The 15,113-nt window shown below is 33.7% G+C and overlaps 3 protein-coding genes across 7 annotated transcripts in view; 1 reads left to right on the top strand and 2 right to left on the bottom strand.

Moving 5' to 3' along the window:
* Positions 1-15,113, top strand: part of LOC105838201 (26S proteasome non-ATPase regulatory subunit 1) — a 45,068-nt gene that overhangs the window by 3,367 nt on the left and 26,588 nt on the right. The window contains exons 9-10 of the mRNA XM_012683571.3: positions 11,222-11,437; positions 11,896-11,960. Coding sequence (XP_012539025.1) covers positions 11,222-11,437; positions 11,896-11,960 — 281 coding nt within the window. The remainder of the gene's footprint in view (positions 1-11,221; positions 11,438-11,895; positions 11,961-15,113) is intronic.
* LOC105838205 (pancreatic triacylglycerol lipase) lies at positions 123-2,927 on the bottom strand. Its single transcript, XM_012683582.3, has 7 exons — positions 2,825-2,927; positions 2,526-2,694; positions 2,307-2,455; positions 1,762-2,007; positions 1,494-1,685; positions 1,298-1,421; positions 123-1,086 (listed from the first exon to the last, which is right to left on the bottom strand). The coding sequence occupies exons 1-7, from the start codon at positions 2,850-2,852 to the stop codon at positions 1,029-1,031; spliced, it is 966 nt and encodes a 321-aa protein (XP_012539036.1). The 5' UTR covers positions 2,853-2,927; the 3' UTR covers positions 123-1,028.
* Positions 3,296-10,014, bottom strand: LOC114253706 (lipase member H). 5 transcript variants are annotated; one of them, XM_036287571.1, is made up of 7 exons: positions 9,770-10,014; positions 7,972-8,134; positions 7,740-7,891; positions 7,152-7,400; positions 6,717-6,893; positions 6,529-6,640; positions 3,296-3,724 (listed from the first exon to the last, which is right to left on the bottom strand). In XM_036287571.1, exons 1-7 carry the CDS (start codon positions 9,792-9,794, stop codon positions 3,667-3,669), a joined length of 936 nt encoding a protein of 311 aa, XP_036143464.1. In that variant the 5' UTR covers positions 9,795-10,014; the 3' UTR covers positions 3,296-3,666. The 5 variants fall into 5 exon arrangements, with proteins under 5 accessions (XP_036143464.1, XP_036143465.1, XP_012539037.2 ...); XM_036287572.1 differs by lacking the exons at positions 6,717-6,893; positions 7,152-7,400; positions 7,740-7,891; positions 7,972-8,134; positions 9,770-10,014 and adding exons at positions 3,862-3,985; positions 4,069-4,242; positions 4,318-4,563; positions 4,924-5,072; positions 5,152-5,317 and having other exon boundaries at positions 6,529-6,641; XM_012683583.3 differs by lacking the exons at positions 6,529-6,640; positions 6,717-6,893; positions 7,152-7,400; ... (1 more) ...; positions 7,972-8,134; positions 9,770-10,014 and adding exons at positions 3,862-3,985; positions 4,069-4,242; positions 4,318-4,563; ... (1 more) ...; positions 5,152-5,317; positions 5,565-6,506.

Below are 15,113 nucleotides of genomic sequence, written 5' to 3'. Positions count from 1 at the left end.
ATTTTTAAATAATTAATTAATAATTTTAATAATTAATTCAATTTAATTTCTAATATTCAAAATCTTTAAGAGAAAATCTCAAATAAAGAGTGAAATAAATTTTAGTAATAAAAGCAAATTTATTTTGACAAAATATTCTTTAAAAGCTCAAAAGAGTACAAGAAAAGTTTGTGAGAAATGAATTAAAATGTTCAGAAAAAGTCTTTTGATCTTTGCTTCATATTTTGTTAGTTTACTGAAGAAATACAAATCAAGTAGAAACTTGCACATTGCTTCCTTATAGCTTTTAAATGTGAAATTAGATTTGCATATTGCTTTCTCATAGTTTTTAAGTATACGATTTAGAAATTTGTAAATGTCACTTTCTTTTAGCTTCCTCATAGAGAAAGCTTTATATATTGTCAACAAACATTTTTTTATCCAATTTTGTTTGAATTCTACATACGATTTTGTTTGTATTAAAAACTCTTTTTTTTTCAAGTCTCAATAATTAAAACTTCTCTCAAAATTATGTTTTTTGAAAATTAGAATTAATTAATGGCAATTTTTCTAAATCTTTCAAAATCTTCAGTCTTTTCTACCCGTATTTCATATAAATTTTGTAAAGAAATGATTAATCAGATCTGAAGTTATAGAAATTTCAGTAAATTTGGCACGTACACACATACACACACACACACACACAAACACACAAATATACATACATACCGACATTTTTTAAAATTGCGTTTCTACGATGTTTAAGAACATTCTGGACACATTGGCAAGAATAACTAAAAAAAATTTTATGTACGAAAACAAAGCTTCCTCTATGAGCAATACTGTTCGTTAATATGAGTTCCTAAAGTAATATGAAGAAAATAATTCTAACAGAATAAAATAATAAAATTATAAAATATTACGAAGTAAGTTTAGAAAAAATTTATAAAAAATAAATTTATAATAGGATAGGAATAAAAAAAAATGTAAGAGAATATGTACAAGAATAGGTATGTACAAGAAACTAAAATATCTAATGGTGTCAATTGTTATCCAAGTGCAAACGGCGGTTCGCTGGCAGTCTGTAGAATGTATGTTCCATTTGCGCTGAAATTACACAAACAATAAAAGAGTTAATTAATGTCTCGATTAATTCACGCGACAATTTCCGACTTTTGATTGATTAAAGGAAAACAGAAATGAAGGACATTGGGAAGAGAGAAGAACAGTGTCTTCTTACAAAGAGAATATTCTTACAAAGAGAAATGTTTCTTACAAAGAGAATATTCACATTGGAAAATAATATAATATTACTTACTTCGGATCGAGGGATGGTCCTCCCATGAACACGTTTCCGGCGCGAAAACCTATAGGGTTTGTGAGGGATTCTAGATAATACTGATAAGCTCTCAAGTGCGCGCATCTGATCGCTTCGAGATCCCCTGCGAATTGTGAATTCAGTTTTAATTAATGAATTAACGAGTCGTGTAGATTAATATTAATGCCTCGTTTACCGATCCATTTAATCTGACCACATCCTGGTTGTTCCTCGCCGCCGTTGGGATAAAAATCGGAAGTGCCAATTTCCTTTTTTATCCCTATAAATTTCGTACAGGTGTGTACCACTTGTACATGAATCGCGTCTGATTTATCCACTCTTTCTCCTGGTTCTCTGGATTCGAAAGCAGGTTTTGCAGGATCTAAAACTGTAGATCCGGAATTCGTTTTTGATCTCAGCTCAAAATAGTTAACTAAAGAATTGAAAGTTCGCGCTGGACTTACCGAGTACCTCGCCGATGTTGCTAGTCGCGAAACGAGCGCCGAGACCGGCGACATGTGCTCCTAAGGAGACTCCGATTACCATCGTCCTGGTGGGATCGAGATTTGCACTTTTTTCTAGAAAGTCTATAAGAAGGCCCACGCGTTGTGACACGAGTGGCACACCTTTCACAGATATCCAATACCAACGTTTGGCTACTTCGTGCCAGTCGATTAGGATGACATTGTAATCGCTATCGTTGAGATAAGCTGAGAAAATTGACGCGGTGACATTGATAGCATGGAAATTAATCATAGAGATTTGACACACTAAAATAATTTATACCTAACACAAGAGATTAGATATTTAAATTAAGTTTGAGAATTTGCAGAAAATATTTCAAAGAAAATTTAACAGAAAGTTAAAAAGAAGGAGATAGTAATTTATTCTGAAGAATATCAAGAAGTATTAAATTTAAGAAATAATTAAAATTTAAAGACGAAAAAGAAAAAGAGAGAAAATAAAAATTATATTAAGGATTAAATTAAGATTCATAATAATTTTATACCATCTACTATCGGCCTGCAAGAAACTCCCTCGCAGTCTCCTTGCCATCCATGACTGTACAGTCGAGTAGGATGATCAGGATTCCAAAAACTGTTCCTCACACTATCTACATCGTCGATGAATAACTGTTGACCAATTTCAGGATTTTTTCTAGAAGGGAAGAGACTGATCTAGAAACGATATTTTTCGTAATTACGATGTGTCAGATAATCTTATTTACCGAGTGTACAAATAGAAGGCGGTCTTTTGAGCGAGTTCATCCAGTTCTTTGAGTTCTGCCTGCGTAAATGTAGGTTCGTTGATATTGATCAGATGTGGCGTTCCGCGGTCATTGAGGAAAATTGTATAATTACGATTTGTCGCAATGGATGCCAATAAAGAGGGGAACACTGTAAATAAAAGGCATTCGCTGATTTAAAATATTTCACCAAGATGAAATTAAATATGTCACAGATTTGTATACGCACGAATGCACGAGTATTTAATTGTGAAATTTGAAGTAACTAATTCTTTACGTACATAATGCGAATGCCGTTGAAGCAATCATCTTTGAAATAATTGTCACGTAACATTAAAGGTGCAGGTGTTTACATTTTCTTTTATAGTTTATTGATATCTATTCGGTGGCGTGATCGATAAGCCGTTGATTATATTAATGATACTGATAGCTTTTATAAAATTACAAGTATTAATTAAGTTTAAATGTAGGTAATTAAATGGTATGTAATTAAAAAAAGTTTGTAAAAAGTAATTAATAATCAATTCTAATCGGATTGGCCATATAATCTTTTTTCTCTGGAAGGAATCACGTTTGATATAATGCTAGTGATATAAACAAAACGTTTATTTAGATAATTTTAAGCGTTCTGATAGCTTTTTTTAAATAAAATTACAAGTATTAATTAAGTTAAAGTGTAGGATAATTAAAAAAAGTTTATAAAAAATAATCAATAATCAATTCTAATCGGATTGGCCATGTAATCTTTTTTCTTTGGAAGAAATCACGTTTGATATAATGCTAGTGATATAAACAAAATGTTTGTTTAGATAATTTTAAGTGTTCTGATATGAAAAAAATCATGATGACATGATAAAACAATGAAATTTCTATTGATAACACCGATAATGTAATAATAATTAAAATTTAGCTAAATAGGATGAAATAAAATATAATACAAATTATTAAAGGAAATTAAAGTAAGTTTATTCACATTACGAATTGAATAGATTATTTAAATAATACTTAAAAAAATTTGAAGAAAATCAATTTTATTTTTTAATATCCGGTGTGCGTATGTGTGTGTGTGTGTGTGCGCGCGCGCGATATAAAAATAGTAAATTCGCAATAATGATGTTGACTGTTATCCGAGTGCAAACGGCGGTTGTGAGGCAGTCTTCAGAAAAAACTTTCCACGTGCGCTGAAAATGACACAAACAATAAACGAATTAATTAACGCCTCGGCGGACTTGCCAACTTGCGAGTGGACAATGGCTGTTACTGTGTTTCGAAAAAGAATGAATGTTTACGTTGGGAAATAAAATGACTTTGTACTCACTTCGGATCGAGGGAGGGTCCTCCCATTAACACGTTTCCGACGCGAAATCCTGTAGGGTTTCCGATAGATTCGACGTAATACAAGTAAGCTCTTGAGTGCGAGCATTGTATCGCATCAGGACCATCTGCGAATTGTAGATTAAGTTTATTATTAACTAATGAAACAACGAGCGATGTAGATTAATTATTGTCAAGCTTTTTTTTTTACCACATCCCGGTTGCTCCCCGCCGCCATTGAGATAAAAGTCGGAAGTGCCGATTGCCTTTTTTATGCCCATAAACTTCGTACAGGTATGTATTATCTGTACTAGAACCGCGTCCGATTTGTCTATTCTTTTCCCTGGTCCTTTGAGCTCGAAAGCAGGTCCCGCGGGATCTAAACCTGTAGATCAGAAATTCATTTTGATGAGTCAGATCAAGGTAGCTAATTAAAGAAATTAGTTTTCGCTGGACTTACCGACTACCGCGCCGATCTTACTAGTTGCGAAACGAGCGCTAAGACCAGCGACATGTCCTCCCAAGGAGAATCCGATTACCGTGGTTCTGTCAGGATCGAGATTTGCATTGTTTTCTAAGAAGTCTATCAAAAGGGCCACGCGTTGTGACACGAGTGGCATACCTCTCACGGCTTTTACGTACAAATGTTTGGCTACTTCTCGCCAGTCGATTAAGATGACATTGTAATCGCCAACGCTGAGATAAGCTAAAGAAATTGACATGGTGACATTAATGGAATGAAAATTAATCGTCGAGATTTAAGATACTAAAATAATACATGCTAACACAATTTAGGAGATCAGATATTTAAATTAAGTTTGAGGAGAGAGAGAGAGAGAGAGAGAGAGAGAGAGAGATTTGTGGAAAATATTTCAAAATTGAATATAAAGAGACAGGAATAACAATTTGTTTCGTAGATACAGAAAATCAATGATATTAAATTTTATAAATAAAAAGTTTACATTTTTTACATACAAAAAAGAGAAAGATAAGGAGAGAATTAAAATTATATAAGTATCTAAAAAGGCGGGGATTTAAAAGCAATTAAAATTAATAACTTTTATACCGTCTCGAATTAGTTTGCAAATATCTTGTTCGCTATTTCCAAGCCATCCATGCGTAACCAATCGAATGGGGTGATCGGGATTCCAAAAACTGTTGTTTACACTATCTAGATTGTTCGTGAATAGCTGTTGCCCTACTACCGGATTGTTTCTAGAGATGAGGAGATTGATGTAGAAGCGATGTTTTTCGCAATTACGATGCTGCATCGGTGCTTCTCAGATGTACTTACCGAGTGTATAAATAGAAGGTGGTTTTTTGAGCGGATTCGTCTAACTCACTGAGTTCAGCTTGCGTGAATTCAGGTTCATTGGTATTGATCAGATGTGGTATTCCACGGTCATCGACGAAAATCGTATAATTAAGATTCGTAATGGAAGCCAATAAAGAGGGGAACACTATAAATAAAAGGTTAAACTATTGATTTGAAATCTATATTTCTTTAAGCTGGAGAATATCAAATACGTCATTTTATTTTATTTTATTTTTTACGAAAATGCAAATCCGAGAATATCTTTTCACACAAAATACGGAATAGCAAATTCGAAAGGGTTTTCTTTTTCCGAATATGCAACCACAAGTTCAGGAAATACCTTTTTTCTCACTAACACTTAATTACGAAATTTGAAATAATTCTGTACGTACATAATGCAAATGCTCGTGAGACGATCATCTTTGAAATAGTTTTTACAACATAAAAAATTCAGGTTTATATTTCATTTGATAGGCATCTATTCAGTGACGTGATTGATAAACCGTTGATAATCAATGATATCAAAGCTTTCGTAAATTGTAGGCATTAATCAAATTTGAGTAATTAAAAATAGAATGTAAAAAGAAAGTGATTGAAATCGCACATATAATCTTTTTATCCAGGGGAAATAAGTTGTAGTAATGTAATACTAGTGATAGCTAAACTCGACTTCCGTTCTGATAATTTCAAACGTTATGATATTTATCTAACGTGATAAAATAAGAATTTTTCTGTTGATAACATGCCGGAGTATTGATTGAAGTTCTATTGTGCAAAACAACTCCAATAAAATTGTCACGAATTTCAAGGAAATATTGAATGGATAATTCGAACAATACGTTGAGAATCCGTGCAAAAATATATTTTTTAATAGCGCAGGTATTTGTATAATATACAAATGGTAACTGCAAAACAATAATTTCAATTGTTATCCGAGTGCGAATGGTGCTTTTGTGGCAGTCTTTAGAACATATTCTCCACATGCGCTGAAAATAACATAAACGATAAACGAATTAATTAAACGAATTAACGTTTTTCACAGTTTTTTAAGATGCTTATAGCATCGTTTAAAGATGATCAAATTTATTTGAGGTATTATTTCTAGCTTCAGTTTGCAATTTTAAGTCCACCGACCATTTCGGCACGCAATTTATAGAACTGAAAGATATACTTGATAATAATATTAAGCACTAAAATCCGCTTTGACCGAGAGATAACGTTTTCTTGTATCCCTCGAATTAATTAACGTTTCGGCAAACTTTCCTGCCAACTTACATGAGTGTACAAACGGTGCAGTGTTTCGAGAAAAAAAAAAATGAATATTCACGTTGTGGAATATGATGACATTGTACTCACTTCGGATCGAGGGATGGTCCACCCATGAACACCTCCCCGGCGCGGAATCCTGTGGGATTCAAGATGGACTCGGCGTAGTACTCGTAAGATCTCGAGTGCGCGCATGCGAAAGCTACGAATCAATTAGCGCTTCGATTAATGAGCAAGTGATGTTGATTCCGGCGTTTCCTCTAGCAAGCTTTATTTACCGATCCAACCGCATCCCGGTTGGTCCTTGCCGCCGTTCGGATAAAAGTCGGCATCGCCCAACGGATCTACCAGGCCAAGAGTACTCGTGTGAATTATCTGGACCCGAATCGCATCCGATTTGTCAATCCTCTCCCCCGGTTTTTTTCCTTCGAACAACGGCCTTGCGGGATCTAAAGCTACAAATTGGATTTTGTATTAGTGTTTCTTGGATTAAAGGATTTTTAACAAAAAATTAACAGAAAGTCAATATTTTAGGTTGGTTGCAGGATTATTAAATTGAGTTCTTTTTTTTTTATTCGTATTTATTGTTACTCTTTGTGTTTCATTATTTTGGTTTTTATAGAGTTTTTGTGATAAGATTTATACTTCCAATGGTTTTTTTAGGGGGTTTTGGATGAATTCTCTTAATTATCTGAAGATGATTTTTATTTTACCTATCACCTCAGCAATTTCGGATTTTGCATTACGAGCGGCGAGGCCGGCGACATGCCCTCCTAGAGAATGTCCTATTACTTTGGTTGTAGAAGGATTTAGACCAGCTTCCCTCTCCAGGAAATCTATTAATTGTGTCACGTGCTGCGCTATTTGTGGTACACTACGTACGACTGACCAGTACAAGATATTTCCGGCCGTCTCGCTCCAATCGACTAGGATGACGTTAAAATCGGTGGTATTAAGATAAGCTGAAGATATCAAGTAGGAAATATTAATAAAACAGAAATTAGTCGCGGAAAGTCGGAGTACTAGCACGACGCATGAGGAATCTCAGAGTTGAGAAATTCAAATTATGTTTGAGAATTTAAGGAATCCAGAGGATCAGAGAATTGAACGTAATGAGGAGAGAGGAACAAGGATTCTATATTAAGGAATCAGGGAACTAAAGAAAATTGAATTTAGAAAATTTACGAAGATTAAAAAGATTCAGGAATTTAAAGATAAGGTGAAAGAGAACAGGGAAAATTATATTACAGTTTCTGGAGAAAGGGCAGAGATTCAGATATTAAGATTGACAGTGATCTTACCGTCTCGAATCAGGGCGCAAGAAGATCCAACTTCTATGTCTCCACGCCACCCGTGAGTGACAATACGAGTAGGATGAGCAGGATTCCAAAAGCTCTTCTTTACGCTATCTTTATCATCAATGAACAACCGCTGTCCGACTTTCCGATTATTTCTAAAAAGAAATGTCGATTTCTCGTTAGAAACTGCGACCTTCGTCCCGATTTTGCGTTAGCATTTTTCGGACATATTTACCGAGTGTGTAATAGGAAATTGATTTTCTTGGTAGTCTCTTGAAAGTCTGCCTGTGTAAGTACATGGGGCTCGCTGATGTCGATTATGTATGGTCTCTTACGTTCATCGGCGAAGAGCGTGTAGTTTGGGTTCGACGCGAGGGATGCTATTAGAGTGGGATACACTGCAGGCAAAAGTATTGCTCTCAAAATGATTTTTCAAGAAGAAATGCATTAAACTAAACTTCAGAAAACTAAATGCATTACAGATTTATGCGAAGTACAATATCTGTTCTTTTTTTATTAACTAAGAAGACAATCTTTTTGTTATGAATGGGCAATTATACGGAGAATAATTATTTTTTTCACACACAAAGACACAAAATCGAAGAATGTTTTGTCTGCGAATGCGCGCCCAACGCGCTAGTTTTTGACCAGTAATTATGAAGTTAAACTACAAAATTTTTTTTACGGTGAAATATGAGATTAATTAATTATAAAAGAAAAAATAACGATTAGTTATTTTGGATTCATTAAATTTGAAATACAAAATGAAATATATAACGGGTGATGTGAGTCAGCGCGGAAATTAAGGCAAATAAAACTAAATTTTAATGCCACGTGTCAATTTTTAATTCATTCAAAGGTATCAAATAATAAACAAATTATAATTATTTTTGCATCAAATAACATTTAAAATATATAAAGATGACAAAACGTAAACGCTTTATATATAAAAAAAGATAAAACCGTACGCGTTTTGACTTACTTTAAAGTCATTATCAGCGGAATATAAATATATTTAGCATGACGGAGCGGCAATTTAAGGCTGGTTTAATCTTAAATTCCGGATGAATGCATTGATAGGAACGGAGCGCGAAACAACAACATTCCACAACAACATGGGTTTAAATAACGTTGTGCGAAGGTTCCAATTCCAAATCGTTCATCCAAATACGAATACTGAATAAAGTTGCAATTGGTGCCAGATCCGTCTTATCTCGCAAAATTCAAACGTAATCCAATAAATTAATGATAAATAAATATAACGGAATCAGTGACTGAATAAATTTTAAACAAAAGTTAAAGGAGTTAAATATAAAAAGTCAAAGTAAAAAGCACGATGTTAACAGTACGACAGTCAGATAACAAGCTTGTTATCTGACTGTCGTACTGTTAACATCGTGCTTTTTACTTTGACTTTTTATATTTAACTCCTTTAACTTTTGTTTAAAATTTATTCAGTCACTGATTCCGTTATATATTTATTTATATTTATTTATCATTAATTTGTTGGATTACGTTTTGACTTCGACAATTGTTGATTAATTTTGTGAAAGTGCGAGATGAGACGGATCTATGGCGCCAATTACAACTCTATTCAGTATTCGAACTTGGATGGACGATTTGGAATTAATGCCTTCGCACAACGTGATTTGAACTCATGGAATGTTGTTGTTTCGCGCTTCGTTCCTATTAATGCATTCATCCGGGATTCAAGTTTAAACCAGGCTTAAATTGCTGCTCCGTCATGCTAAATATATTTATATACTGTTGATAATGACTTTAAAGTAAGTCGAAACAGGTACGGTTTTATTTTTTTTTTTTATATATATGAAGCATTTACGTTTTGTCATCTTTATATTTTAAATGTTATTTGATGCAAAAATAATTATAATTTGTTTGTTATTTGATGCCTTTGATTGAATTAAAAATTAACATGTAGCATTAAAATTTAGTTTTATTTGCGCCTTAATTTCCGCGCTAACTCACATCACCCGTTATATATTTCATTATGAGAATAATTATTTTTCACTCACGGACTGCAATCGATGGCGAAACCATCTTCACGATAGTGATGATTGACACGAAGTGTCCCTTGAAATTCGAAGACTTCGAATGAGGGTTTCGTAACGATTTTGCTGACGGTTCTTTTGTAGACAACTCATACTGATCGGCATTTGTACGGTTGTTGAGTTCGATAAGGCGATGATATCGGTTAATGGGTAACAATTAATATTGACACGCGTTTCATTTCAAAAAGACATTAATTCATTCAAAATCTTTTATAATTACATTTGGAGGAAAATATTTATTTTAAAAAATGGCAGTTTGTAATTGTTGAGAATTTTAGTTTAAATGATTTTTAATCTAAAATCTTAGAAAAAATATATATATAATTTTAACAATAATTTTAGATTCTTTATAATACTCAATATTTCTTTGTTTGATGGTTTGTAGTTTATATTACTCTTGATATCAAGATTTTATGAAGATTTTATTATATTATATTTTTATTATAATTTGTTATATTTAAATTTTATTAGTCATTTTTAAAGGGACATGTATTCCTTTAGCATTAAATTCAGATTTAGATAAAATCTTTTGTTTTCTCTGCGAAATGGGCGATAAAGATGTGATTTCGCTGTGCTTTTTCTCACGCTATTCGCGCATTAATCTGCAAAGTTTTTCTCTCCGACTGTCCCAAAACTGTAGTCGCGCTTTAGTTTCAACGTTTCTCGCGGAAAGTAGTTTCTCACGCGGCTAAAACGAGCTTTAACTTTCACCGCTGCTGGCCACTGCTGCAAGCAGCAGCAGCAGGTCGATGCTAAACGAATCATAACTTGCCACTAGTCGGTCGGTTTAATCGAATTACCCATTACGGGTTCCATAATGTATCCCAGCGGCTGTGATTAAGTAACACACAAGCACATCTCGATCTGCAAAAAGCGGCTTGCGCGCATTAATTGCAGATCTGTGAGAAATAAATGCGCATTATTAAGCGTTAAAAGCAACTCGGCAGAGCCAAATTTTCGGAAACATAAAAGTATCGCAGAAGAAAACGTTTTGCACAGCGATGGACAATTTTTTCTTTGCACGATGAACGGAAAGATTAATTAATTTGTAGCTATTAAAATTTTTTTGATGTTTTTTTCTCAAAGATTTCGAAGGAATGATATTAAATTTTAATTTTGATAAACCGAATAAAAGTAATTTCTAAACGAGACAGTTTCTATATACGATTTTAAATGTAAATATTTTTATCTTATTTAATAAATAAATAAATAATCTTTATTGTTAATATTAAAAGTCAATAACACAGTAAAATATAGTACAATTTTGTATTTATGGATGCACCACCCAATTAACGTTATTTATTGCGAAACAAAGAAAAACTATTATATTATTACCTTTTCAGCGTTCACCATAAAGACAAGATATTCTCCGTTTATTCGATTATCGACTTTTTTACGAGGCTTTTGCTTCCTCAGTATGCCCAAGAGACGCAGCACGAGAAGATCTTGCGTGGCCTAGCGGTCGGGATCGCCTTCACGATGTACGGCCGCCTCGAGGAGGCCGATCCTCTGGTGACGTCTTTGTGCGCCGACAAGGATCCAATCTTGCGTAGGAGCGGCATGTATACCCTGGCGATGGCCTACTGCGGCACTGGAAATAATCAGGCCATCCGCAAACTCTTGCACGTTGCCGTGAGTGTCTTAGCCGAAAAATGTACACCTTATGAATTCTGTATTTTTACTAAATAGTCATGTTTTATTTCCTTATTCCTCTATAATTTTATTCGATTCTTGCGATCTCTAATTTATATTACCTCAATTTTGTCAATCTACTTTAGAATTTTACCTAGATTCTATTTTATTATTCACTACTTTTATGCACAGAGTGATCTAAACATTTTTCAGAATGTTTTTTTTTTATGGTAATTAAAGTGCCACGAATTATTATTAATATTCAGATAAGTTTAGATGAAAAGCTTTTGAATTAATGCACATATTTTGTATATGTAAATTAAACTGGGCTCTTTTGATTTTGTATATTGATTTTGCTTTAATTCGACGGTTTTTTTAACGTCGATTTTAAATCAAAGAGAAGGCAAATTGAATTTCCACGCAGAGTACTGTATTTGCAATTTATTTTGTCGTAATAGGTCTCTGATGTTAACGATGACGTTCGACGAGCCGCGGTTACGGGCCTGGGCTTCCTGCTGTTCCGGTGAGTACGTTTGTAAAGTTACCCAATTCTACAAAGTGAATTCAATGCAACCGAAGAATGTTGCGAAAATTCTGCGGGTTTGTGGACCCCGCGGCTTTCGACCTCTTTCAGAGCCGCGTCGACTGAAATCATATTTAGTGTGCTCATAAGCATATTAACTCATCCAAGAGCCTAAAAATAACGAAGCTTTAACCGTCCTGTTGTGATTTTGCATAAAAGGTAGAAGCAAACACGTTAATTTACTTTTAAACAACGTTACTCGAGTATTAAACATGGAAAAAAATGAATTTATCAGATATCAATTTTTGTCGACATGTTTTGCATCAACTCCTGCGGCAAGTAATTATTTATGTTAATCTTTATTTAGTAAAATCGGTTGAATATCAAACAGGAAAAGGAATCAATATATCGGATATTTATTTACTGGTGTGCTTAACGTATAAAACATTAATCCGTTAATCCTTCATTTTAATAACGCCGGTTGTAAAACATTGAAAAGGAATCAATCGATTGGAATAATAATTTATCAAAACGTTATTGCATTAAAACAAGCATCAATCAAGCAATCCCGAAGACACGGTGAAGCAGTAGAGTGTTGAAAAGTTTTCGGTATTGACGTCGTAAGAGTGCAATTTGACTAATGTATAACGGCCGATCGCTCTTGTGAGCTTATCGCGATCGATTTGCAAGGATATTTTGGGATATTCCGATAAGACTGTGACCGAAACGAAACAAATCCGAGTAAACGAACAAAATATACTCGGCTTTACACTTGGAGTGATAACACGAGATATTATCGTTCGCACGCAACTTTTAAAGAAATAGATTTCGTGATAATGTATGGCGTGTAAAGAATGTAAAACGCGACACAAATTATTTTGTCATCTAAATCTAAAGCATGACCATATTACCACTGGACATTTTTCTTTTAATTACAGACACATAATTTGGAGACAGCTTTTCATAGTATTTCTTTCTCAACATACTGTTTCAGTTTTTTTTACATTGCGTATCTTTCTAACAAAGCTTTGAATTAAAATTCTGTTGAACTTTAGTTTGACTAAAATTCCCTTGAAGTTGACTGGAGAATATAATTTTGCCACCTAATTTTTCTCTCTAATTTTTCTCTTCCGCCCAGAAATCCTTTCATTTTTAATCTAATAGTCTTTCTGTTTTATTTTATTTATTGTCATATTTTATTTAACCGTCCGGTATCCTCGTTTTATATTTTAATTTTTATTCGATATTTTTAATCTGATATTTTTAACGAGAGAGTAAACAGGCGTTGAGAAAAAAATCGATTCTGAATTACGATGAAACGTTTGATTTTTTTTTTTTTAGATATTTTGCATTTTTATTTCCTCTGAGTTTCTCCCTCAGTTATCAATTATTTTTCAGGAGCGATTATCTTTGAAGATTTGAACTTATCCGAGGACACATGTAGCTCAACAATGAGCGAAAGTGACATTGGTAAACGAGCAAGTTTAAACAGTTGTCCGTGGTCGACAGCTGATTTGCAATTGCTAACATGAGATAACAAACAGGCTATCGCGAAGCGAGCGCAAATTTGCTTTTTGCCTAGCCATTTCGAACCGCAACCTTTTGCAACTGTTTAAATTTGTTTATTCTTTGACTCGAAACAAAATCGGGCTGAATTTCGTTAGCATTCTCGCTCTGTTTCGCAATTCTTCCGCGGGGGGAAAAAAAATTGAAATCTGTTTGAAATGTCACAATCCAAAAATACTCGAGGAATCGAAAATATGCTTCAAGAAACAGGACGCATTTATATATAGGTTTCAACCTTAAACAAGTTTCATCTCGAACGAGGAGGAACGTTTCGTTATCAGTCCGCGAATGCGAAGTCTCTCAGATTTTACATGTCAAAGAGTATAAGACGTCTCGTGCTTTCGTCGATGTGAAGCCAGGAAATGAGCCCAAGAATCCATAGATAAAGAAACGCGAGAATCTAGAACATCGCACGGGTAATACCGTGTATAGGTCACGCTTGTCCGAGTTTGCTTGCTTTGTTCGCGTGTAGCTCTCCATGTTAATTTCGGATGAGATGTGATGCGTTTTTATTATTCTTCTCTCGCATTCTCTCCCTCTCTCTCGTTTCTCTTCTACATTCCCTATTTCCGTTTCTCTCGAGATCATCGCTGTTAACCCTTTTCGCTAGCCGCGGTGAATAGAGGCCGAGGTATTGCATAAGTTATATACTGCAAACAGTATACCACGCTCCATTTCTGCACATTCAAATTGCAATTTCAGGGAGGTCGGCTTCTCATAAATGGACTTAAACTTAAATCTGAGAGTATAGCTATTCCCTTAGTTAAGACTGTAATCTCTTTGTTAAATATAAATGGAAAACAATTGCGATATTATTAACCATCGTCTCTCTAATTATTATATTGGTATTATAAAATATGTAATATAATTTTCTCTCAGAAAAAAATATTTAATTTTGCTAATTGAGAAAAATTTAGAATTGAAGATATATTTATTAATTAATTAGTTGAACTGTTTTTCCCTTTTTTAAACTTTTATTACTTAGTCTAATAATTTTGTGGAAATAGATTTGTATGTTTCTTGAAATATTTTTTTCTTATCATAAAATTATGAAATTTGTGATAATTAAGAAATAGTTCTTAATATTACAAATTTACATTTTATACTTATTTATTATTTATTTGTAAGAAATGAGATATTAAGTCTGTTGTGTTTGAAAGCACTTTTACAGTTTTTTTATTCAAACCCATCGCCTTTGTTTAACTATTAATTTTTTAAGTTTTTAACACATTTTAAATTGTAAAAAGAAACAAGAACTTAAGGATTTTATATTTTAGATTATAAATTTACATTTTTCCGGTCTTGAAGTTAATTTAAACTTTAAGTTAATAATTGCAACTTCCGGATTGAGGATTAAAAAGATTTAATGGTTCTTTCACGTTCTATTTTTACTTTAAATCGACTAGGAATAATCCTTTCTTACCTCATATATCCCGAGGCGCCGCGCCGTCTCGCATTACAAGGCAGCAGTTTTATGAGACGAGATGTTCAGGATAGAAATATCCCCGTCCCACGAGGGGATGCGTTATTGCGTCGGCGGTAGTCAGTGAAAGTCGAAGAAGTTTATTCGTGCTCGACAAGACGTGA

Source organism: Monomorium pharaonis, chromosome 5, assembly GCF_013373865.1.
Source record: "Monomorium pharaonis isolate MP-MQ-018 chromosome 5, ASM1337386v2, whole genome shotgun sequence".
Lineage (NCBI taxonomy): Eukaryota > Metazoa > Arthropoda > Insecta > Hymenoptera > Formicidae > Monomorium > Monomorium pharaonis.
This window is presented reverse-complemented; position numbering and strand designations above follow the sequence as displayed.